This window comes from Eleginops maclovinus, chromosome 13 (assembly GCF_036324505.1).
Source record: "Eleginops maclovinus isolate JMC-PN-2008 ecotype Puerto Natales chromosome 13, JC_Emac_rtc_rv5, whole genome shotgun sequence".
Classification (NCBI taxonomy): Eukaryota; Metazoa; Chordata; class Actinopteri; order Perciformes; family Eleginopidae; genus Eleginops; species Eleginops maclovinus.
Window position 1 is genome coordinate 4,159,458 of NC_086361.1, and position 22,898 is coordinate 4,182,355.

The 22,898-nt window shown below is 43.7% G+C and overlaps 3 protein-coding genes and 1 long non-coding RNA gene across 4 annotated transcripts in view; all 4 read left to right on the plus strand.

The window, feature by feature from the left end:
- The first annotated feature begins 1,282 nt into the window (after window positions 1–1,282).
- On the plus strand, window positions 1,283–3,835 carry LOC134875222 (adhesive plaque matrix protein-like). The gene is made up of 4 exons (XM_063899695.1): window positions 1,283–2,281; window positions 2,354–2,482; window positions 2,574–3,679; window positions 3,764–3,835. The coding sequence occupies exons 1-3, from the start codon at window positions 1,283–1,285 to the stop codon at window positions 3,651–3,653; spliced, it is 2,208 nt and encodes a 735-aa protein (XP_063755765.1). The 3' UTR covers window positions 3,654–3,679; window positions 3,764–3,835.
- Window positions 3,836–7,459: 3,624 nt separating this feature from the next.
- On the plus strand, window positions 7,460–9,718 carry LOC134875223 (mucin-2-like). Its single transcript, XM_063899696.1, has 3 exons — window positions 7,460–7,558; window positions 7,647–7,690; window positions 7,776–9,718. The coding sequence occupies exons 1-3, from the start codon at window positions 7,536–7,538 to the stop codon at window positions 9,716–9,718; spliced, it is 2,010 nt and encodes a 669-aa protein (XP_063755766.1). The 5' UTR covers window positions 7,460–7,535.
- A 280-nt stretch (window positions 9,719–9,998) lies between these two features.
- LOC134875200 (uncharacterized) lies at window positions 9,999–10,604 on the plus strand. The gene is made up of 2 exons (XR_010167174.1): window positions 9,999–10,450; window positions 10,535–10,604. It is a non-coding gene; the product is annotated as an uncharacterized LOC134875200 (long non-coding RNA).
- A 3,410-nt stretch (window positions 10,605–14,014) lies between these two features.
- Window positions 14,015–22,898, plus strand: part of LOC134875462 (protein MTSS 1-like) — a 63,013-nt gene continuing 54,129 nt past the window's right edge. Inside the window, exon 1 of the mRNA XM_063900048.1 lies at window positions 14,015–14,370. Within this exon, the coding sequence (XP_063756118.1) occupies window positions 14,299–14,370 (72 nt within the window). The 5' untranslated portion in view covers window positions 14,015–14,298. The remainder of the gene's footprint in view (window positions 14,371–22,898) is intronic.

Below are 22,898 nucleotides of genomic sequence, written 5' to 3' on the forward strand. Positions count from 1 at the left end.
AAATATGCAGTTTTCAATAAGTCACTTCCAAAGTATTTTTTAAATCCCAAGTATATTTAAGTATACAAACAGTGGTATCAGGTCCCTCAACATCTCTCAACTTCAGTGGAAGAAAACAATTTCTTATACATCTTAGTGGAACATACATGTAGATTACAACTTAAACATATATGTGTATGTAGTTTATTACAGCTGGTCATTTCATAGTGATTTAGATCAAAAGATTATACTTTTTAAGTTGTAGTTTTTAGATCTTCCTTTGCCTCTGTTGTTTTTAAGCAGGAAAATCAAAACCTAAATAAACCAAAACAAAACTAATATAAACATCTATTGCCTGTCAGGGGAATTTTGCCAAGCAGCCAGGTAAAGGTTATCATTTGGTTAAACAGACTTTCAAAGCAGAAATTTGTCAAATTAGCTAAAGACACCTGCCCAGGTTGCAAGAGGGCAGAGTTCCCAAGCTGATTCCAATTACTTCATCAGTGTGATGATTGGGCAGCTTATGCACTGGCACTTTAAAAGGACCACTGTCTTTGCATCAGGCAGGAATCTGAAACAACAGTTTATGTTTGTATTTGCTGCACACCACTTACAGACTGTTTGGTTTCAGCTTTACAACAAAAATGTCTTCTGGATTTTGTGTGAGGTAAGATACTCTTATTTTGTCAGATTTCCTTTTTTGTTATTCTACTTATCGGTTTTTGGTTGGCTAATGTTCAAATCTCCTTTTTTAGAGTGATTGTGCTCTCACTCTTGATTTTTGGGCAGCAAGCAAAGGGTAAGAATTGATGGTTCTCAAGCTGCAGGTGAATTCAGTTACTTTCCTTTAAGGCTGTGTTTTGACTAATGTTTCTCTTTTTTAGCACTCAGCTACAGAAGTGGAGGCTCCAGTGGCATTACACCTCACTTTGATTTTTCAAGAAGCCTCAACCCTGCTTCCACTTCCAGTGATGCCAGTTCAGCACAGCCTGAGAGTGTTTTGGGTAGGTCAGCACCCTTTTACACTGATAGAGCTTTATCTGAGAATATGAAGCCAGCTGCTGCACCAAGTGCAGGAGGTTATAGGGGTTCTCATGGCAGGCAAGTAAATGGTTACAGTCCAGAGGGAAGTGTTTCTAGCTACAGGCCAAGCCACCCAATCATTCAAAAACCAAACCAACTACCTCAAGTTAACCCTATTGCAAATGGTGTCCTTCAAACCAAAGATGCCATGTGGGATTTCACTTCACCCCAGAATGCAAACTCTTTTGAGTCTGGTATTGCTTCAAGTTCTGCAATTGAGATGCACTCTGGTCCGTACTCTGAGCTACCTGATGCAGTGCCATCCAAGCCCCAGCAGCCCTATAACCCTCAAAATCCCCAGCAGGCCGGAGACAAGCCTAAGCCCCACCAGCCCAAGCCCTATGAGCCAGCCTACCCTTCAAATCCCCTGCAGTCTAAGTACCAGCCCAAACCCCAGCAGGCCAAGCCCTACCAGCCTTCCTATCCTTCAAATCTTCAGCAGCCCAAACCGCAGCTGTCCAAGCCATACCAGCCTGCCAACCCTTCAAATCCTCAGCAGTCCAAGCCCTACCAGCCTGCCAGCCCTCTGACTCCTCAGCAGTCCGAGCCCTACCAGCCTGCCAAGCCTTCAAATCGTCCGCAGGCCAAGCCCTACAAGCCCGCCTACCCTTCAAATCCTCAGCAGGCCAAGCCCTACCACCCTTCAAATCCTCAGCAGTCTAAGCTCTACCAGCCCGCCTACCCTTCAAATCCTCAGCAGGCCAAGCCCTACCAGCCTGCCAGCCCTTCAAATCCTCAGCAGTCCAAGCCCTACCAGCCAGCCTCTCTTTCAAACCCTCAGCAGTCCAAGCCCTACCAGTCCGCCTACCCTTCAAATCCTCAGCAGGCCAAGCCCTACCAGCCTTCAAATCCTCAGGAGGCCAAGCACTACCAGCCTGCCTACCCTTCAAATCCTCAGCATGCCAAGCCCTACCAGCCCGCCTACCCTTCAAATCCTCAGCAGGCCAAGCCCTACCACCCTTCAAATCCTCAGCAGTCTAAGCTCTACCAGCCTGCCAACCCTTCAAATCCTCAGCAGTCCAAGCCCTACCAGCCTGCCTACCCTTCAAATCCTCAGCAGGCCAAGCCCTACCAGCCCGCCTACCCTTCAAATCCTCAGCAGGCCAAGCCCTACCAGCCTTCAAATCCTCAGCAGTCTAAGCTCTACCAGCCTGCCAACCCTTCAAATCCTCAGCAAGCCAAGCCCTACCAGCCTGCCTACCCTTCAAATCCTCAGCAGGTCAAGCCCTACCAGCCTTCAAATCCTCAGCAGGCCAAGCCCTACCAGCCTGCCTACCCTTCAAATCCTCAGCAGTCCAAGCCCTACCAGCCTGCCAACCCTTCAAATCCTCAGCAGTCCAAGCCCTACCAGTCCGACTACCCTTCAAATCCTCAGCAGGCCAAGCCCTACCAGCCCGCCTACCCTTCAAATCCTCAGCAGGCCAAGCCCTACCAGCCCGCCTACCCTTCAAATCCTCAGCAGGCCAAGCCCTACCAGCCTTCAAATCCTCAGCTACCCTTCAAATCCTCAGCAGGCCAAGCCCTACCAGCCTTCAAATCCTCAGCAGTCCAAGCTGTACCAGCCTGCCAACCCTTCAAATCCTCAGCAGGCCAAGCCCTACCAGCCTGCTTACCCTTCAAATCCTCAGCAGGCCAAGCCCTACCAGCCTGCCAAGCCTTCAAATCCTCAGCAGTCCAAGCCCTACCAGTCCGCCTACCCTTCAAATCCTCAGCAGGCCAAGCCCTACCAGCCTGCCTACCCTTCAAATCCTCAGCAGGCCAAGCCCTACCAGCCCGCCTACCCTTCAAATCCTCAGCAGGCCAAGCCCTACCAGCCCGCCTACCCTTCAAATCCTCAGCAGGCCAAGCCCTACCAGCCTTCAAATCCTCAGCAGTCTAAGCTGTACCAGCCTGCCAACCCTTCAAATCCTCAGCAGGCCAAGCCCTACCAGCCTGCCTACCCTTCAAATCCTCAGCAGTCCAAGCCCTACCAGCCTGCCAAGCCTTCAAATCCTCAGCAGTCCAAGCCCTACCAGTCCGCCTACCCTTCAAATCCTCAGCAGGCCAAGCCCTACCAGCCCACCTACCCTTCAAATCCTCAGCAGGCCAAGCCCTACCAGCCCGCCTACCCTTCGAATCCTCAGCAGGCCAAGCCCTACCAGCCTTCAAATCCTCAGCAGGCCAAGCCCTACCAGCCCGCCTACCCTTCAAATCCTCAGCAGGCCAAGCCCTACCAGCCTTCAAATCCTCAGCAGGCCAAGCCCTACCAGCCTTTCTACCCTTCAAATCCTCAGCTGCCCAAACCTCAGCAGGCTAAGCCCTACCAGCCTGTCAATCCTTTGAATCCTCAGCAGGCCAAGCCCTACCAGCCTACCTACCCTTCAAACCCTAGGCAGCCTAAACCTCAGCAGGCCAAACCCCTGCAAGGGCCACTCCAAACTAAAGCTGAAATGTGGGACATTTCTCCTTCTGAAGGAAGTGTTGCTTCTGGCTCTAATGTGCACCCCACTGACTCAAACCCACCATTGAATGTTGATCCAAGAAGTTTGAGAGAACTTCCAATGTCCTTCCCGTACCAGCCCAGGTGGCAGCAACAAATGGTGCCAGTGTAGAACAGACACCATTGACCTTCCTAACTGTAAGTTGGTTTAACTTGACTATTGCTACAATGAAGTAAAGGAAATGCTTTGCAAATGTTCTAAATTGTATTTTCTGTTCTCAGGTTACTGAACTTGCCTGGAAGAAGTCTGTACTGGCCTCAACTTTGAATTCAATAAAATGATTGGAACACATTCTCTTTGGACTTGTGTTTTGTGCTGCACAGTATCCCAGTTCCTGAACATGAATGATGTCTGATAAAATAGTTTGTGTCTTTCTTAACTGACACCATCAGAGTGCTACATAAAGTACTTTCAATCACAGCTGGTGGCTTTTATAGTGTCCTAAAAGCAAGGGCTGCTTGGAGGAAAGAAAATCAATTTGAGTCTTAGTATGTGCTTTGGGAAATCATAGGCAGTAATATCAAATATGCAGTTTTCAATAAGTCACTTCCAAAATATTTTTTAAATCCCAAGTATATTTAAGTATACAAACAGTGGTATAAAGTCCCTCAACATCTCTCAACTTCAGTGGAAGAAAACAATTTCTTATACATCTTAGTGGAACATACATGTAGATTACAACTTAAACATATATGTGTATGTCGTTTATTACAGCAGGTCATTTCATAGTGATTTAGATCAAAAGATTATACTTTTTAAGTTGTAGTTTTTAGATCTTCCTTTGCCTCTGTTGTTTTTAAGTAGGAAAATCCAATCAAAACCTAAATAAACCAAAACTAATATAAACATCTATTGCCTGTCAGGGGAATTTTGCCAAGCAGCCAGGTAAAGGTTATCATTTGGTTAAACAGACTTTCAAAGCAGAAATTTGTCAAATTAGCTAAAGACACCTGCCCAGGTTGCAAGAGGGCAGAGTTCCCAAGCTGATTCCAATTACTTCATCAGTGTGATGATTGGGCAGCTTATGCACTGGCACTTTAAAAGGACCACTGTCTTTGCATCAGGCATGAATCTGAAACAACAAAAATGTCTTCTGGATTTTGTGTGAGGTAAGATACTCTTATTTTGTCAGATTTCCTTTTTTGTTATTCTACTTATCGGTTTTTGGTTGGCTAATGTTCAAATCTCCTTTTTTAGAGTGATTGTGCTCTCACTCTTGATTTTTGGGCAGCAAGCAAAGGGTAAGAATTGATGGTTCTCAAGCTGCAGGTGAATTCAGTTACTTTCCTTTAAGGCTGTGTTTTGACTAATGTTTCTCTTTTTTAGCACTCAGCTACAGAAGTGGAGGCTCCAGTGGCATTACACCTCACTTTGATTTTTCAAGAAGCCTCAACCCTGCTTCCACTTCCAGTGATGCCAGTTCAGCAAAGCCTGAGAGTGTTTTGGGTAGGTCAGCACCCTTTTACGCTGATAGAGCTTTATCTGAGAATGTGAAGCCAGCTGCTGCACCAAGTGCAGGAGGCTATAGGGGTTCTCATGGCAGGCAGGTAAATGGTTACAGTCCAGAGGGAAGTGTTTCTAGCTATAGGCCAAGCCACCCAATCATTCAAAAACCAAACCAACTACCTCAAGTTAACCCTATTGCAAATGGTGTCCTTCAAACCAAAGATGCCATGTGGGATTTCACTTCACCCCAGAATGCAAACTCTTTTGAGTCTGGTATTGCTTCAAGTTCTGCAATTGAGATGCACTCTGGTCCCAACTCTGAGCTACCTGATGCAGTGCCATCCAAGCCCCAGCAGCCTTATAACCCTCAAAATCCCCAGCAGGCCGGAGACAAGCCTAAGCCCCACCAGCCCAAGCCCTATGAGCCAGCCTACCCTTCAAATCCCCTGCAGTCTAAGTACCAGCCCAAATCCCAGCAGGCCAAGCCCTACCAGCCTTCCTATCCTTCAAATCTTCAGCAGCCCAAACCGCAGCAGTCCAAGCCATACCAGCCTTCCTACCCTTTGAATCCCCAGCAGGCTGCCAACCCTTCAAATCCCCTGCAGTCTAGGCACCGGCCAAAACCCCAGCAGCCCTCCTACTCTTTAAATCCCCTGCAGGCCAAACCGCAGCAGTCCAAGCCCTACCAGCCTGCCAACCCTTCAAATCCTCAGCAGTCCAAGCTCTACCAGCTTGCCAGCCCTCTGACTCCTCAGCAATCCGAGCCCTACCAGCCTGCCAAGCCTTCAAATCGTCAGCATGCCAGGCCCTACCAGCCCGCCTACCCTTCAAATCCTCAGCAGGCCAAGCCCTACCACCCTTCAAATCCTCAGCAGGCGAAGCCCTACCAGCCTGCCAGCCCTTCAAATCCTCAGCAGTCCAAGCCCTACCAGCCTGCCAGCCCTTTGAATCCTCACAGTCTAAGCCCTACCAGCCCGCCTCTCTTTCAAACCCTCAGCAGGCCAAGCCTACCAGCCGCTACCTCAATCTCAGCAGGCCAAGCCGACCATCTTCAAACCCTCAGCAGGCAAGCCCTACCAGCCCGCCTCTCTTCAACCTCAGCAGTACAAGCCCTACCAGCCAGCCTACCATTCAAACCCTCAGCAGGCCAAGCCCTACCAGCTTGCCAACCCTCTGACTCCTCAGCAGTCCAAGCCCTACCAGCCTGCCAACCCTTCAAACCCTCAGCAGTCTAAGCTCTACCAGCCCGCCTACCCTTCAAATCCTCAGCAGGCCAAGCCCTACCAGCCCGCCTACCCTTCAAATCCTCAGCAGGCCAAGCCCTACCAGCCCACCTACCCGTCAAACCCTAGGCAGCCTAAACCTCAGCAGGCCAAACCCCTGCAAGGGCCACTCCAAACTAAAGCTGAAATGTGGGACATTTCTCCTTCTGAAGGAAGTGTTGCTTCTGGCTCTAATGTGCACCCCACTGACTCAAACCCACCATTGAATGTTGATCCAAGAAGTTTGAGAGAACTTCCAATGTCCTTCCCGTACCAGCCCAGGTGGCAGCAACAAATGGTGCCAGTGTAGAACAGACACCATTGACCTTCCTAACTGTAAGTTGGTTTAACTTGACTATTGCTACAATGAAGTAAAGGAAATGCTTTGCAAATGTTCTAAATTGTATTTTCTGTTCTCAGGTTACTGAACTTGCCTGGAAGAAGTCTGTACTGGCCTCAACTTTGAATTCAATAAAATGATTGGCACATATTCTCTTTGGACTTGTGTTTTGTGCTGCACAGTATCCCAGTTCCTGAACATGAATGATGTCTGATAAAATAGTTTGTGTCTTTCTTAACTGACACCATCAGAGTGCTACATAAAGTACTTTCAATCACAGCTGGTGGCTTTTATAGTGTCCTAAAAGCAAGGGCTGCTTGGAGGAAAGAAAATCAATTTGAGTCTTAGTATGTGCTTTGGGAAATCATAGGCAGTACTATCAAATATGCAGTTTTCAATAAGTCACTTCCAAAATATTTTTTAAATCCCAAGTATATTTAAGTATACAAACAGTGGTATCAGGTCCCTCAACATCTCTCAACTTCAGTGGAAGAAAACAATTTCTTATACATCTTAGTGGAACATACATGTAGATTACAACTTAAACATATATGTGTATGTCGTTTATTACAGCTGGTCATTTCATAGTGATTTAGATCAAAAGATTATACTTTTTAAGTTGTAGTTTTTAGATCTTCCTTTGCCTCTGTTGTTTTTAAGTAGGAAAATCCAATCAAAACCTAAATAAACCAAAACTAATATAAACATCTATTGCCTGTCAGGGGAATTTTGCCAAGCAGCCAGGTAAAGGTTATCATTTGGTTAAACAGACTTTCAAAGCAGAAATTTGTCAAATTAGCTAAAGACACCTGCCCAGGTTGCAAGAGGGCAGAGTTCCCAAGCTGATTCCAATTACTTCATCAGTGTGATGATTGGGCAGCTTATGCACTGGCACTTTAAAAGGACCACTGTCTTTGCATCAGGCAGGAATCTGAAACAACAAAAATGTCTTCTGGATTTTGTGTGAGGTAAGATACTCTTATTTTGTCAGATTTCCTTTTTTGTTATTCTACTTATCGGTTTTTGGTTGGCTAATGTTCAAATCTCCTTTTTTAGAGTGATTGTGCTCTCACTCTTGATTTTTGGGCAGCAAGCAAAGGGTAAGAATTGATGGTTCTCAAGCTGCAGTTGAATTCAGTTACTTTCCTTTAAGGCTGTGTTTTGACTAATGTTTCTCTTTTTTAGCACTCAGCTACAGAAGTGGAGGCTCCAGTGGCATTACACCTCACTTTGATTTTTCAAGAAGCCTCAACCCTGCTTCCACTTCCAGTGATGCCAGTTCAGCAAAGCCTGAGAGTGTTTTGGGTAGGTCAGCACCCTTTTACGCTGATAGAGCTTTATCTGAGAATGTGAAGCCAGCTGCTGCACCAAGTGCAGGAGGTTATAGGGGTTCTCATGGCAGGCAAGTAAATGGTTACAGTCCAGAGGGAAGTGTTTCTAGCTACAGGCCAAGCCACCCAATCATTCAAAAACCAAACCAACTACCTCAAGTTAACCCTATTGCAAATGGTGTCCTTCAAACCAAAGATGCCATGTGGGATTTCACTTCACCCCAGAATGCAAACTCTTTTGAGTCTGGTATTGCTTCAAGTTCTGCAATTGAGATGCACTCTGGTCCCTACTCTGAGCTACCGGATGCAGTGCCATCCAAGCCCCAGCAGCCCTATAACCCTCAAAATCCCCAGCAGGCCGGAAACAAACCTAAGCCCCACCAGCCCAAGCCCTATGAGCCAGCCTACCCTTCAAATCCCCTGCAGTCTAAGTACCAGCCCAAATCCCAGCAGGCCAAGCCCTACCAGCCTTCCTATCCTTCAAATCTTCAGCAGCCCAAACCGCAGCAGTCCAAGCCATACCAGCCTGCCAACCCTTCAAATCCTCAGCAGTCCAAGCCATACCAGCCTGCCAGCCCTCTGACTCCTCAGCAGTCCGAGCCCTACCAGCCTGCCAAGCCTTCAAATCGTCCGCAGGCCAAGCCCTACCAGCCCGCCTACCCTTCAAATCCTCAGCAGGCCAAGCCCTACCACCCTTCAAATCCTCAGCAGTCTAAGCTCTACCAGCCCGCCTACCCTTCAAATCCTCAGCAGGCCAAGCCCTACCAGCCTGCCAGCCCTTCAAATCCTCAGCAGTCAAGCCCTACCAGCCAGCCTCTCTTTCAAACCCTCAGCAGTCCAAGCCCTACCAGTCCGCCTACCCTTCAAATCCTCAGCAGGCCAAGCCCTACCAGCCTTCAAATCCTCAGCAGGCCAAGCACTACCAGCCTGCCTACCCTTCAAATCCTCAGCATGCCAAGCCCTACCAGCCCGCCTACCCTTCAAATCCTCAGCAGGCCAAGCCCTACCAGCCTTCAAATCCTCAGCAGTCTAAGCTCTACCAGCCTGCCGACCCTTCAAATCCTCAGCAGTCCAAGCCCTACCAGCCTGCCTACCCTTCAAATCCTCAGCAGGCCAAGCCCTACCAGCCCGCCTACCCTTCAAATCCTCAGCAGGCCAAGCCCTACCAGCCTGCCTACCCTTCAAATCCTCAGCAGGCCAAGCCCTACCAGCCTTCAAATCCTCAGCAGTCTAAGCTCTACCAGCCTGCCAACCCTTCAAATCCTCAGCAGGCCAAGCCCTACCAGCCTGCCTACCCTTCAAATCCTCAGCAGGTCAAGCCCTACCAGCCTTCAAATCCTCAGCAGGCCAAGCCCTACCAGCCTGCCTACCCTTCAAATCCTCAGCAGTCCAAGCCCTACCAGCCTGCCAAACCTTCAAATCCTCAGCAGTCCAAGCCCTACCAGCCTGCCAACCCTTCAAATCCTCAGCAGGCCAAGCCCTACCAGCCTGCCTACCCTTCAAATCCTCAGCAGGCCAAGCCCTACCAGCCCGCCTACCCTTCAAATCCTCAGCAGGCCAAGCCCTACCAGCCTTCAAATCCTCAGCAGTCTAAGCCCTCACCAGCCAGCCAACCATTCCAAACCTCAGGCAGGCCAAGCCCTACCAGCCTGCCAACCCTCAGATCCTCAGCAGTCCAAGCCCAACCAGCCCTGCCAAGCCCTTCCAAATCCTCAGCAGTCAAGCCCTACCAGTCAGCCTACCCTTCAAATCCTCAGCAGGCCAAGCCTACCAGCCTTCAAATCATCACGCGTGTAAGCGCTACCAGCCCGACCTACCCTTCAATCCTCCGCAGGCAAGCCCCTACCAGCCTTCTAACCCTCAGCAGTCTAAGCTCTACCAGCCGCTACCTTCAAATCCTCAGCAGGCAATCCCTACCAGCCCGCCTTACCCTCAAATCCTCAGAAGGCAAAGCCCTACCAGCCCGCCTACCTTCAAATCCTCAGACAGTCTAAGCCCTACAGTGCCACCTTCTAACCTTTCCCAGCAGTCTAAGCTCTACCAGCCGCCATTACCTTCAAATCCTCAGCAGGCCAAGCCCTACCAGCCCGCCTACCCTTCAAATCCTCAGCAGGCCAAGCCCTACCAGCCTTCAAATCCTCAGCAGGCCAAGCCCCACCAGCCTTTCTACCCTTCAAATCCTCAGCTGCCCAAACCTCAGCAGGCTAAGCCTTACCAGCCTGTCAATCCTTTGAATCCTCAGCAGGCCAAGTCCTACCAGCCCACCTACCCGTCAAACCCTAGGCAGCCTAAACCTCAGCAGGCCAAACCCCTGCAAGGGCCACTCCAAACTAAAGCTGAAATGTGGGACATTTCTTCTTCTGAAGGAAGTGTTGCTTCTGGCTCTAATGTGCACCCCACTGACTCAAACCCACCATTGAATGTTGATCCAAGAAGTTTGAGAGAACTTCCAATGTCCTTCCCGTACCAGCCCAGGTGGCAGCAACAAATGGTGCCAGTGTAGAACAGACACCATTGACCTTCCTAACTGTAAGTTGGTTTAACTTGACTATTGCTACAATGAAGTAAAGGAAATGCTTTGCAAATGTTCTAAATTGTATTTTCTGTTCTCAGGTTACTGAACTTGCCTGGAAGAATTCTGTACTGGCCTCAACTTTGAATTCAATAAAATGATTGGAACACATTCTCTTTGGACTTGTGTTTTGTGCTGCACATTATCCCAGTTCCTGAACATGTCCACACCAACTTGCTTGTTTCCTTTGAACTTCAGGGGTTTCTTTTCCTTGCTATTGGTTTTTATAATCTAGGTACAATAACATTGTGAACAGCAGCTCACAGTACTGTGTTTGCTAAATGTATTGACCAGTAAGTTTGAAAGACTTGACTAATAATGTTCTTCACTAAACATTTGGAACTCTGGTGACTTTGCTTAAAGGGTCAGAACTCTCAATGATGAGGATCCAAAATTATTTCAGGTGGCAGACTCTTATCTGGGGCCTAACTTGGTTTATTGGATGACACATGACAAGCTAGTATTACTTGAACCAACACCTCCAGAAACAAGCTGCAGAAATGATTGGCTTGGAACTAAATCCAATGGTGACGAGGCAGGTGGATTTATGGGCATTAGTGTACAACTCAAGCCTCCATGGGCTGCTGCATGTTTCAAACAACTGCTTGTTATCACTGCTGTGAGAATGCTGTTTACAGATTAACATTTTTAAAGGCTTTCTTCACCTCTTTTTTGTGTACCATCACTGCCATATTTGGAGTATTGATTAACCTGGTGGCTCACTGTAAAGTGAGACCTGCATTGTTAGGAAAGGAGTCAATGGAGCTTCAGAATAACAGTTGGGCAATAAGAATCTGAAAATAAAATATAGACAAACAAAGTTCTTGAAATATTTTTCATGTCAGCTTTGGATTGGAATTCCATTTTGCAGTGTAATGTACCTATTTTTGGGATAGAGGTTCAAGCAGCATAACATCCTGACAAATGCATCACGTACAGAGAGCTTGGTATTCAACGCAAACACACTTTCTGCTATTTATTTTTCATGAGGTTTTAAAAGTGCACTGATTAAAAAGCGGAATGGATAAAGTAGACTAATCATGATAAGACTTAAAAAATACCTTCTGTACTCAGTTTAAAATGCTGTGGATCATAGTCTCCAGCTCTGCTTCTTTTCACTTTCCTCCCACTTCTTCTCTCTTCTTTCTCCCTCTCCCCCCTCTCACTGATAGCTGTTATTAGTTTAGTCTTCTCCTGTTTGGAGGAGATAATGACACAGAGCGAAGCTTTTTGTGTCTATCAGTTTGCATGTGGTTGTTGTTGCTCCCTGTCATTAAGCAGCCAGTCTGTATGGTTAAGATGACACAGCTTTGACCGTTTGAAGCTTTGCCAGCTTTACCATCTTATCCCAGATCTTCCTCCAGCAAACAGGTCGGCCCCAAAGGCTTTAGTCCAGCCACCAAAGCTCCGGTGTAGGGCCAAAAGTCTGCAGGTTTTCCCTCTCAAATGCTGTTGTGGAAATTGTTTTGCAGATACATGTATTGTACATCACTGCACGGGAAAACAGTCCTACATAAACAGCATTTTAAGAGACTCTTCCTTCTTTGAATTCATATTTGAAATATTCAAAGATCTTCAAAGACATTTGACGTATTGTACTGACAACATTTATAAAGAACTAATTCAACTAACATTTTTGTGTTTAATGGTGGTAATAAGTGTATTTTGTATAGCTATAGTGGGATTATTCTCCTTAGTCTACTTCTCTGCTCTGATTCTTACCCTTAGACATAAAGTAAAGAAAAAATCGAACATCAAAGAATTGACATGCCTCTGCTATTGCTTTAAAGTTACATGTCAGCTATATTCCGATATTTTTGATGGCCACAAGCTAAGAACTAACAAATATCATCCTAACAATAAAGGAATGTGTACAGTACATGGAGGTGAATGAGAGGCACACTAAAAAAATGCTACAGATGAATCGGGTCAATAAATGCAGTCCATTTAGTTTGGAGAAAGTATTCAAAAAGAGGTTCACTAAATACCTTTTACCACTAGGTGTCCTCGATCTTTAATGAAGGCCACTAATGAGAATGTATTCAGATGAGAGAATAACAATGAGAAAGGGAAGAGTACAGGCTGATGCAAATATTTGTAACTTAATCCAATCGTTGAGTAAATAGAAACCCATAGGAATCCTCAGAAGTCATGAAAAAGTTTGGCATGAAGCAGGGAAATATGTTGTTAAGACATAAATGCAACCAACCTGATTTTAGTAAAACAATGCAGTAGTTTAATGTAATTTCTGGTGGAGTTCTTTAAGTTCACAGATTTTGAAAAAGAGGAAATATAAGTGATCCTGCTGTTTTTTTCCCAAGGTTTTTGGGGCTCTTGTTGAATCTGGACACATCTGCATGTGCAACATTGGAATGCAAACTACATTGTAGATGAGGCAGGTTTTAGTATTAACAAATATTATTCTGTAAAATGAAACTAACTCTCCTTGTTTTATCATGTGTTGTCTTCTTGCCGTCCTTCTCCTTGTTTCCTCCTCACCCTAAACCTTTTACAGTTACTGTTACAGTTCAGTGCACTACTCAGTAGGTGGCGATGTCGCTTTAAATATTCGAGAGATCAGAGCTGAGCCTATCAGGTTATCTATACTGTACTGGAGGTCAATACTAGACCTTTTTGGGACGATTAAAGGTATTGACTCTGGTTTGATATCCAACTGTGGTTAAATGATTGGAGTACAACGTTTTTCACAAATAACGTTTACATTGGTTCTTGTACAAATACTATTTAAATAATTTGATTTAATTGTATGGTATTTGTTTTATTATAAATTTGTATTTTCTAATTCTATTTCACAGTATAAAGTTGATCTTTTCTGTGAAACTAATGTGTGTTTATTATTGGGCGGTAGTGGCGGAGTCCGTAGGGACTTGGCTTGTAAAGCCGAAGGTCACTGGCTCTAGATCCCAAAAGACCATGTGCTACTGAGGTGTCCCTGAGCAAGGCACCGTTCCCTTCACTGCTCCCTGGTAGCCGTACATATTACAGCTATCTGCTCCTAACACAAGGATAGGTCAAATGCAGAATGTAAATTTCCCTTCTGTGGGGCGATTAAGGGTTCCTTTCTTTCTTATTTTTTAATTGTCTTATAGACTCCTTATTATAAATTAACTTTTTTAAATTCAGATCTTTATTCTAAATGTTGTTTTCTTTGTTTTAATTGGCCTTATTGAAGATTTAAGTGGTATTATTGATTGTTTAAAAAAAACGATCTCATTGATTATTGAGTGTCGATAAACAAGGCATACTGTTTTCATGTTTTTATTTTTCCTTAAGATTAATTGTTTATAGCCTACTAATCTTTGCTATTCATTATATTTCTATGTCCATTATTATTTCATCCAATTTAACCCTCTTTTTTCATTAACAGAAAGCATCCTCAGCTGAGGGCGGGGCCAATTGGCGGCGCGTTCACGTCCCTTCAGGCTCGCGCCCTTGCAGCCACCGCCGCGTCTCGTGCAGCAGCGCCAGTGAAGCAGCTCGCGCTCTCTGTGTAAAGTTCTCGTGCTGTTTCCAGCTGGCAGTCCTCTCCGCTGCACCATGCGTCTCCTACCGCAGACACTATGGGATGTACCCGCTCTGAGAGGACACTAACCCCGGGCTCTGCTGCTGCCTGTGTCAGCTCTCTGCTCTCCTTCAGCCGGGGAAACCCTGCCGCGCCACTCTGAGCGTTTTCATCCACACCGCGCCGCTTTCCTTCTTTAATTTATTTGTTTCCTGCCGTTTCATTTATGGACCACATAAGCTCTGAATAGAGTGTTTGTAATTTCCGTTTACACAGCTGAAGATGGAGTCGGTGATGGAGAGGGAGTGCAGCGCGCTGGGGGGGCTTTTCCAGACTGTCATAGGAGACATGAAGGTAACATCATTATTATTTCCTCTGACTTGTCATTAAAACTGTTGATAGCTCCAGCGCCTGTAAAATCTCCTGTTGCATTAAAGCAGGAAAAGCAGACATTTTATCCCATGTGAAATTTCAAGGCGTCATCGTTAATTTGCTAATTATCCAGGAGGGGAGAAAGGGGGAGTGAAGTGGGTGTGTTCAGGGCCTGGTGCCTTCATTTCTGCAGTGAACTCCCACAAAATAAAGAGCCTACTGCATTTAAACCCAGATTCCTCCTGCTGGTATCCACACACAGCTCACAGGATGAATGACAGTGACAGACTGTTGCAGTGCTGTCACAGAGCAATGTCTTCCCTGAGCTCCACACACAGACTTTTCGGGAATGTTTTCAAAGCTTTTTAATTACGAGAGAGCTGTTAATGACTGAGGATGGACTGGTTTGGATCATCTGCTAGAGTTGTGCATATAATCTAAAATAAATCTGCTTAGTTATACTTGCTTATCTGTAAAAGACATTGTTTTGTGTAGCAACCTAAAATGAAGTTGCTCAGATACAGTATGTTGTCGGGATTGGTTGATTTATGAATCAACAATAAAACATGACCTTGTTCCAGCTTCTTAAAGGGGCCTTATTAGGCTTTTTAGGTTTTTTTTACACTCTTCCCCCTGCCTGAAACGCCTGGATTGGACTTCTTGTTTACTTCTGTAACACAGGGACATCACTATGTCAATCTCGCGCTTCTATTGGCTAGCGCTCCAACACATTGTACGTGATAGGCTAAGGGGCAGGACATCTTTTAGGCGGTTGACCAATCACAACAGAGTCGGCCAGCTAACCAATCAGAGCAGACTGGGCTCTGGTTTCAGACAAAGGGTGAAAAGAGGTGCAGCAGCACAGGCAGTCTGAGAACAATAAAGAGCTTTTTGAACATTAAAGCATGGAGACATGTCACAGTAGAGACACTAAATACAAATATGAACATGAAAATGAGCTCTTTGCGGGCCTTTGGTAAATTGTAATGGATTTTTAAAAAAACATTTTCTTACTTTATACATGTGACAAATTAAGAAGTAAAATATATCTTGCAAGTGAATAAAAGATGAATATCTAAGAAATGATCGAACCTGTTTCATGATATTTTAGTAAATATTTTAAAATATCAATTTTTCTTTTCTTTTAAGATAACTTTTATGACTCTCCAGAGTCTGTTGGCATATTGAGTTTAGCTCAGTTTGTTGGCTCACTGTCTGGCTTATTGTAGCCTCCTGTTGACTAAGTGTGTGTGGGTTTATATTACTTATATGGGGATATACATCTTTCTTACACACTCACATTGTGATGACCTTTTCAACACAAAATCAAGTCCCCCAACCTTAATCAGCAAAAGGTCAATTTGAGGTTAAAATATTACATTATACAGGATATTATATAAGAGTCAATATAATTTCCTGTAAAGTGATTGAAACACAATCCAGTGTGTCCATGTGTGTGTCAGGGATGTTTGAGTCTATAGGAGTGTTTTAGGTTGAGTGTCAAACTAATCTCTAGGATAAGTTAAGGTTAGTGTGTATGCGTCTGCAGGTAAGGGTCTGCAGCAGCCTCACAAAGTAACACAACACACGCACACACACCTGTTTCCATGGTGACATAATAACAGACAGGTGTTTTCTCACAGGTGTGGTGGTTGGTTCACAAAGGGAGGTCTGGGAAATCTGCCACACCCTCTTTCCCCTCCTTCCCTCTCCCTCTTTTCCTCCTCTTCTCCCCTTTTTTCTTGCTACTCCTCTTGGTCTTGTTCTCACCCTTTTCTTTTTCTCTTTCCTCTTTTCCTTCATTTTCTTGTTGTTGTCATTTTTGCTACATCAAGCCCCACCTCCCTTCCTCTTCATCCTTTCTCATCTCTTTCATGTTCCCCTGATTTTCACCTCCTTCCTTTTCCCACTCCTTTTTCTGTTTTATTTTCAGCATTTTCAAGCACCTCCCAATTTGCTATTACTTTCCTCTCCTTTCCTTTTTCTTCATTCCTCCTCTTTTGTGTCTTCTTACATTCTGGTTTTCTCTCGTAACCTTCCTCTGATTTTCCTTTCCCCCACATTAGTCTTTAAATCCTAATTCTTAAATGTTTGTTTCAGTGGCATTTTGTTTCGTTAGAAAAGGCCTAAACGTGTAACAAGCTTGTGTTTCTCCTGATGCACGTTGATACAAAAATGAATCAAATGCAACCACACGTTTTCGTAATGTGTGTAAAGACTCACCCCTGCCTTCTGTTGTTTGTTGTATTCACAAACATGGATGCTGCAGAGACGAGCTGTGAGAGATTTTGCATCGTGAATCTGACCAGAGTAGACCTGTAGAAGGTTTTACTCATAAATGATAAGCATGTTCAAAAAGAGTCAATTATGGCTGGTCCAAAACAAGCTTATGTTAACTACTTTTAATACAGTTTAATGTATTATATTTCACAAGTTCATGAGATCTATTTTCAACATGTTGAATTTGATTATACAAGGTAACAAAGAACTTAAGCTGCAGATATATGTATATAGTGGAGTAAAATGATAAAGTAGCATAATGAAGTCGTCTACTTAAGAATAAAGTTAGTGTCATTCAGTTTTCCTCTCAATAATCCATGAAAACACAAAAACCTACAATGTGTTAGAACTTCTCTCAATACTTTCAGACTTCCTGTGTTTGGCTCTCAACTCCAAACCTAAGATTTTTTAACAATACATACAAATAAAAAAAAAAGTTATTATTATTATTAAAGCAGCTGGTCACTTTAATTTTTAACATACAACCCGGAGCAATAATCACATTTTCTGGGACTATTTTCAGCAGTGGATGAGTAAGTGTGTTCATTGTAAGGAATATGCTCCCAGTGTAACAGTGTGGCTTATTGCTGTGATTTTAACAATGGAGCTGTGGCTTAGAGGAAGCAGATACACCAGACTTTGATACAACTTGAACGTTATTGTTATTTTTATCTTTGATTGCTGTCTCAATCTGTTTTAGTAAATCAAATGCACCCACCTGTGAGACAGCGTGATGCTTCATTTATACCTGTGACTCGCAGACAGCCAGATGCAGGTTTGTTCCCTTGTTAGCATAAAGGAGTGGGTGGAGAGAGACTTCACTGTGTCACTGTGGAGGGACTCCAGGCTGCTGCTCCTGATTGTCTACATGCACAGGTTGTGTTTAATCTGAGAGACAGGTAACAGCCCCCAATCCTTAAACTAAATATAAACCATGAGAACATATTATAATCACTACCTGAATGTCACAATTCCTGCGCGTCTGTCACTTATAACAGGGCTGTTTTTCTTTAATTCTCAAAAAGTTATAAGATAATATGTGAAAGACTCAAATATGAGTATCCATTTCATACTGCAGGAACTTAAACCCTTTACATGGGATTTAAAAAAATATGAAACCTGGCTTTAATGCAAAGTTATCCTTTGTTGCCACCTCATTTTACACTAGAAGTGTTCAGGATACACAGCATTAGCAACACAAGTTGGACCATACAGCATTTAAATAATCAAATTGATTTAGGGACAGTCAAAAATAAGATATATTCTGTAGGTATTAATCTTAATTGTGGTTAAAGGGGCCCTATTATGCTGACATATGCAGGGGGGGGGGGGAACTCCCGTTGGACAGAACACACAGATTTTAGCCTTTGCAGACCATTCACATGGACATAAACCTATATGACACACTACAGAGAAGGGAGAATTTTACACAATAATTGGTTTATATGCTCTTAGTTCAGAGTCCAGGCCTGTGCTGAGGTCCAGACAAGCTTGTTGGTGCTCCAAAACAAACCACCCTGTATTTCTTTGGATTGCTCTACTGTGGACACAATTTTGTTCAATGATGAACTAAGATGTGTTGCAATGTTTAGCTGTGTGCTTCTAAGTAGCTGGTTGTCCTAGTTGTCTTTGTTTTGACCTGAACGAACAGTGACAATCGCCGCCTGCAGCCCCTGGAAGTATCTTGTGACTCGTATCTCCTTCTGAACTGAGCCCAATGCTTTTTTGATAGCCGTCCATGAAATTAGCAGAATAGTGGAAGTAAAACAAGAACCCAGAGCAAAGGCTTCAAAGTTTAGGGTTAGGTTTCAAGGCTCTGGGAAAGATTTTTTACATTCAAACCTGTGAAAAATCAAAATTGTTCAGTATACATGTACTATATGTTAAAAATCACCCAAAACAACTTTACTTTAACATCCTAAAATGATCTTAACTCCTTGTAGTCATTTATACTGAATATGTAAATGTGAGTGTGTCGGGCTGTTCATCATCATCACTGTGCAGCTTAAATTGTAGACACATTACTGCTGATCCGTTTAAGTGGAACCTATCTGAATGTTTCTCCCTGGAGGAGAGACTTGCTCATCCTCTAATACTGAAAGCTGCTTCCCTTAATCTTAAAAATGTATTTTAATGTGAATAGACGTGTATTTGAAGGTTTAAAGAGGCCCTATTATGCTTATTTTAAGGTTTACATTTTAGTTGTGTTCTTCTACTGTGACATGATTTCATGCTTTGATGTTCAACGAGGCAGAGTCTGGTCTGATTGGTTAACTGGCTGGCTTTGTTGTGATTGGTCAACCCTTAGCCTATGATGACAATGTATTGGAGCGCTAGCCAATAGATGTGCGAGTGCTTCATAGTGAAGTCACATTGTTAATTTAGGAAGTAAACAAAGGAGTCCAATGGAAGCGTTTCAGGTAGGGGGGGTGGGAGTGTGTGTGGGAGAGGAACTCTGGGATCATTTACATTCACAAAAAATCCATATATAACAAACTAGAAGAAAGGGAAAACCCCCAAAAGCATAATAGGGAACCTTTAATGTGTGTTATGGTAGCATCATCCTAACACAGAGTGTGATTGGACCACAGGAAGAGGATCTTGAACAAGGGATTGATTGGCAATTTCATAAATAACAACAAATTATCAAAACTGTGGAGAATACTTTTTGGATGATAAGCTTATCGAGCAATCCATAATAAATCCACATTCATTTCAGCACATGCTGGCTGACTTTTTTCTCATTTATTGGAGAAGGTAGATAATCAGAAGTGGGCCTTAAGCTACAACAGGTTAGGAACCCTGGTATAGATCAGCTAAAAATGAAAAGTACTGTAATTCCTACTTAAAATAAGAACGACACATCAATCTATTGCATGTTAAATGTAATAGTTTAATATTTCATGAGGATAGGGAGTAATTGATGTGAGGCAGCATGGGACATGCTTCCTCTTCCTGTGAGAGTCAGACAATTGACTGGAAGCACATTTCATTGTATTGTGTGAACACCTGTGAACACCACGGTGAAGCTCACTTAAAAGAAAACCCTTTTAACCTTTTGCTAAAACAACCAGATTTCCTAGCTTGTGCGTGTGGTTTAATCTAATGCTTCTAGCTGAATGCTAATCACCATTTATCTTACAAGGAGCCGTCTGCTTAATCACCTCTGAGCTAAAATAATCCTGCTCTTTTTTTATTTGGGTGGCTTTTGTGTATCAGTATTGGGATCGTCATGGAAACATCACAGACAGTTAGCTCCGGTACCTCGGCCAAATGGGTCAATTTGATTTGAGTTTTTTTTTGTTGGCCTGATTATTGACTTTGTTTCTCTCTCTGACATCACACTTCCTCTGTGCTGTGCTTACTGTGTGAGGTCAGTGGAAGCAAGTCTGATTGTTAGAGATGAAATATTACTGAAAGGACTCAAAGTATTATCAATCTTCTCATCTGAATTAATGCAAGACTATTCTTTTAAGGTCCAATTTAGCTACATTTCTCTGGTGCATAAATGGTGTTTCTCTTACAGGGTTCTGCATGTTCATAGCAAAACAGTTCCTGTTCATCTGCTGTTCCTGCCTGACTTTCCTGCAGTGACAGATCCACAAAGATGTACACCTTTATGTAGTGGGGACCTAGCACCCCAGTTTGATCCACCTGGGGACCTTTTAGAGAAGGTGGATGCTTGAAAAGCTTCACAAAAGAAAATTATGTTTGCACTTTTGCGAATATTCAGTCATTTCCTCAGGCTTTTCACTTTTGCTTGCAGATCAATTCCCAGCTGGAGGAAATAGATTAGTGTTTATTATCTCAGAGGATCAGTGATAAAGAAAAAACAAACAGGGATTTCTTGCTTTAAAGCCTGTGCAGGCGCTCAGAGAGCCAAACAAACAGAGCAGAGGATTCCTGAAGGACCTGCAGCCTGCTGCCTCCGGTTGTTGCCACGGTGACAATTTATGTCCTCAGTGACTGATTGATGCAGCGGCCCTGCCCTCGCCTGGGTGTGTGAGCGAGAGAGGATTTAATGAGATGTGGGTATATATACAGCGTAATAGCCAGGAGATGATGAATGGGTCATGAAAAGGATAGGATGAAAAGGAAGTGAATGAAAAATGTGCAGCGTATGAAAGCAAGGTGGAAATAGAAGTATGAGGAAAGGAGAGTAAAAGAAACAAAGAAAAAAACGTGTGAAACGGAAAAACATTGTGTCTGTGTGTTTGGCTGAGGATGCATGCACGTGTGACCCTCCCCTCCCTACAATATCCTTCTCCGTCTGAAGCCCCTCTGCAGCTGCAGCAGCAGCACCGTTACTATAGCAACGGTAACCAGGCGATGACGCTGGGCCTCACTCCCACAAACAGAGGGAAGGCTGAACACACCCAGCTCAGTGTAAGAGAGAGGAGGGTGACGCCCACAGGGTGCAGGAGGGTTTCCAAATCTATCTTAAAATGATAGTGTGAATATTGAGCCAGATATGAATCACTGTCATCATGGCCATAATTACCTCTGTTAGAAGACTTATTGTCCCAGAAAAATGATATTACTGTATTGAAGACTATTACATGCTCACTACACCCACTCAAGGAGCAATGACCTTCTAGTTCTTAACTGTAAGCAGACAGATGAATTGGAATATAAAAAATATCCTTTAAAAACAGTACTTAAACAGAAGTTACAACGCAAGCAGTGTTAATAAAATCCCAATAGTGAGGCAAACACTCCCATCGCCGTCATGTCTTTCCAGCACAGCTGTAAATATCAATCTTTTCTATAATGGCCATCAAGGAATCCAGCCATAACCCAATGTAAAGAAAAATGTTAACGATGTTCTTCTTTTTAAGAAAAGTCTTTTGATGGTAGGAAAAATCCTGCTGGTAATTCCTTATGAAAAGCAAAAATGATAATGAACATGTCAAAAAATCAGAACACAAAAATGGGATTATTTTTGGAACAGGCCTAGCTACCTTTACTTTACTGGTTGTGAAGAAATACACTAATCCCAGTTTCTCCAGGGGGATAACTTTAATGTTTTGTTTCAGTCCAACATCCAAAGATATTCACTTTATTTTGATATAAGCAGAGAAAACATTTATTTTGTCATTCTTGCATGTACCTGCATAGTTGACTTATCAATTAAATCTTGAAATAGAGCTCCAGAACAAAAGCACACACAGGTCACCAGATGTCCACTTCTCGAGATATAGGGAACTTTAGCTGCAATTATAACTTAAGTAAGTTATTCCTTTTTTAGCTACTTACAGTAACAAAGGGCTAAAGAAGTACAAATGGAACTAAAAAACAATAAAACCCTGAAATAAATGTGTATTGCTCTCCATCTCCATTTTTGGCAGTGGCAAATAATTAATCTCCATAATCTGTGTTTCAGGCTTTCTGCTACTGTACTGTGGAGAAATCCTGTCCTCACCCTGCATATCTAAAGTACACTGAGTTCATACACACCAGGCATACACAAAGAGTTCAAAAACTCTTTTTGAATTCTTGGATTTAGTCAAGTCTGATCTACCAGATCTACTGCTCTACCCTCAGATGTTTTCACTGCTGTAAAAAAAAAGAAAGCCCCACCCCAAAAACATGAGAGGCTCCCCGCTGACATCAGAAGCGTACCCCAGTTTCTTCTCTGTGTGTGGGGCTGCAGTGGCTCAGCGTTGCCCTCCATGCAGCATGCTTTCTGAACACACACCCAGCAGTACCGCACTGCAGCGCCCTGCTCACTGTCTCATGTTGAACCCAGACAGTGGACCCAAACTGTATGTGCATGCCTGGGGGCGCTTGTTTTGCTTCCTTTGGACATGCTGGGGTGGGTGGGGTGTATGGATCGGCGTATTGATTAGTCTCCTTGTTGTCTGTTGGATCACTGCTGCCTCTGATTTATGTATTTTGAACCTCAGGAGCTTTTTCTATTAGCAAACTTTCTATGAAGAGGAATTACTTTGGCTATTTTAAAGTTGAGATTGTCTGTCTTTAATGTAAATTAATATGAAACAAAATGTGTGTTTGAGAACTGCAAACCAAAGAGAACGTGATGGAGGCTCTTATACCAGTTATAGCTACTCTCGCAATATCACATTCTCACATATCCAGTTTCTTTGTAACCTGGTTTGGGCAGACATATAGGAGGGGAGGTACATTTGTAAAATATAGGATGAGAAAGAACTAGGCCTAGGCTTTTTTGATTACCAGCCATTTGCATAGTGTTTTCCCCACCTTTTTTA

What these genes read in the sequence shown, in the direction of transcription:
- LOC134875222 (XM_063899695.1), top strand. Translation starts at nt 1,283, where the DNA reads ATGCACTCTGGTCCGTACTCTGAGCTACCTGATGCAGTGCCATCCAAG. An exon ending in ACCCTTCAAATCCTCAGCAG is followed by an intron (nt 2,282 to 2,353) that starts GTCAAGCCCTAC and finishes TCAAATCCTCAG; the next exon opens with CAGTCCAAGCCCTACCAGCC. An exon ending in ACCCTTCAAATCCTCAGCAG is followed by an intron (nt 2,483 to 2,573) that starts GCCAAGCCCTAC and finishes TCAAATCCTCAG; the next exon opens with CAGGCCAAGCCCTACCAGCC.
- LOC134875223 (XM_063899696.1), top strand. Translation starts at nt 7,536, where the DNA reads ATGTCTTCTGGATTTTGTGTGAG. An exon ending in TCTTCTGGATTTTGTGTGAG is followed by an intron (nt 7,559 to 7,646) that starts GTAAGATACTCT and finishes CTCCTTTTTTAG; the next exon opens with AGTGATTGTGCTCTCACTCT. An exon ending in TTTTGGGCAGCAAGCAAAGG is followed by an intron (nt 7,691 to 7,775) that starts GTAAGAATTGAT and finishes TCTCTTTTTTAG; the next exon opens with CACTCAGCTACAGAAGTGGA.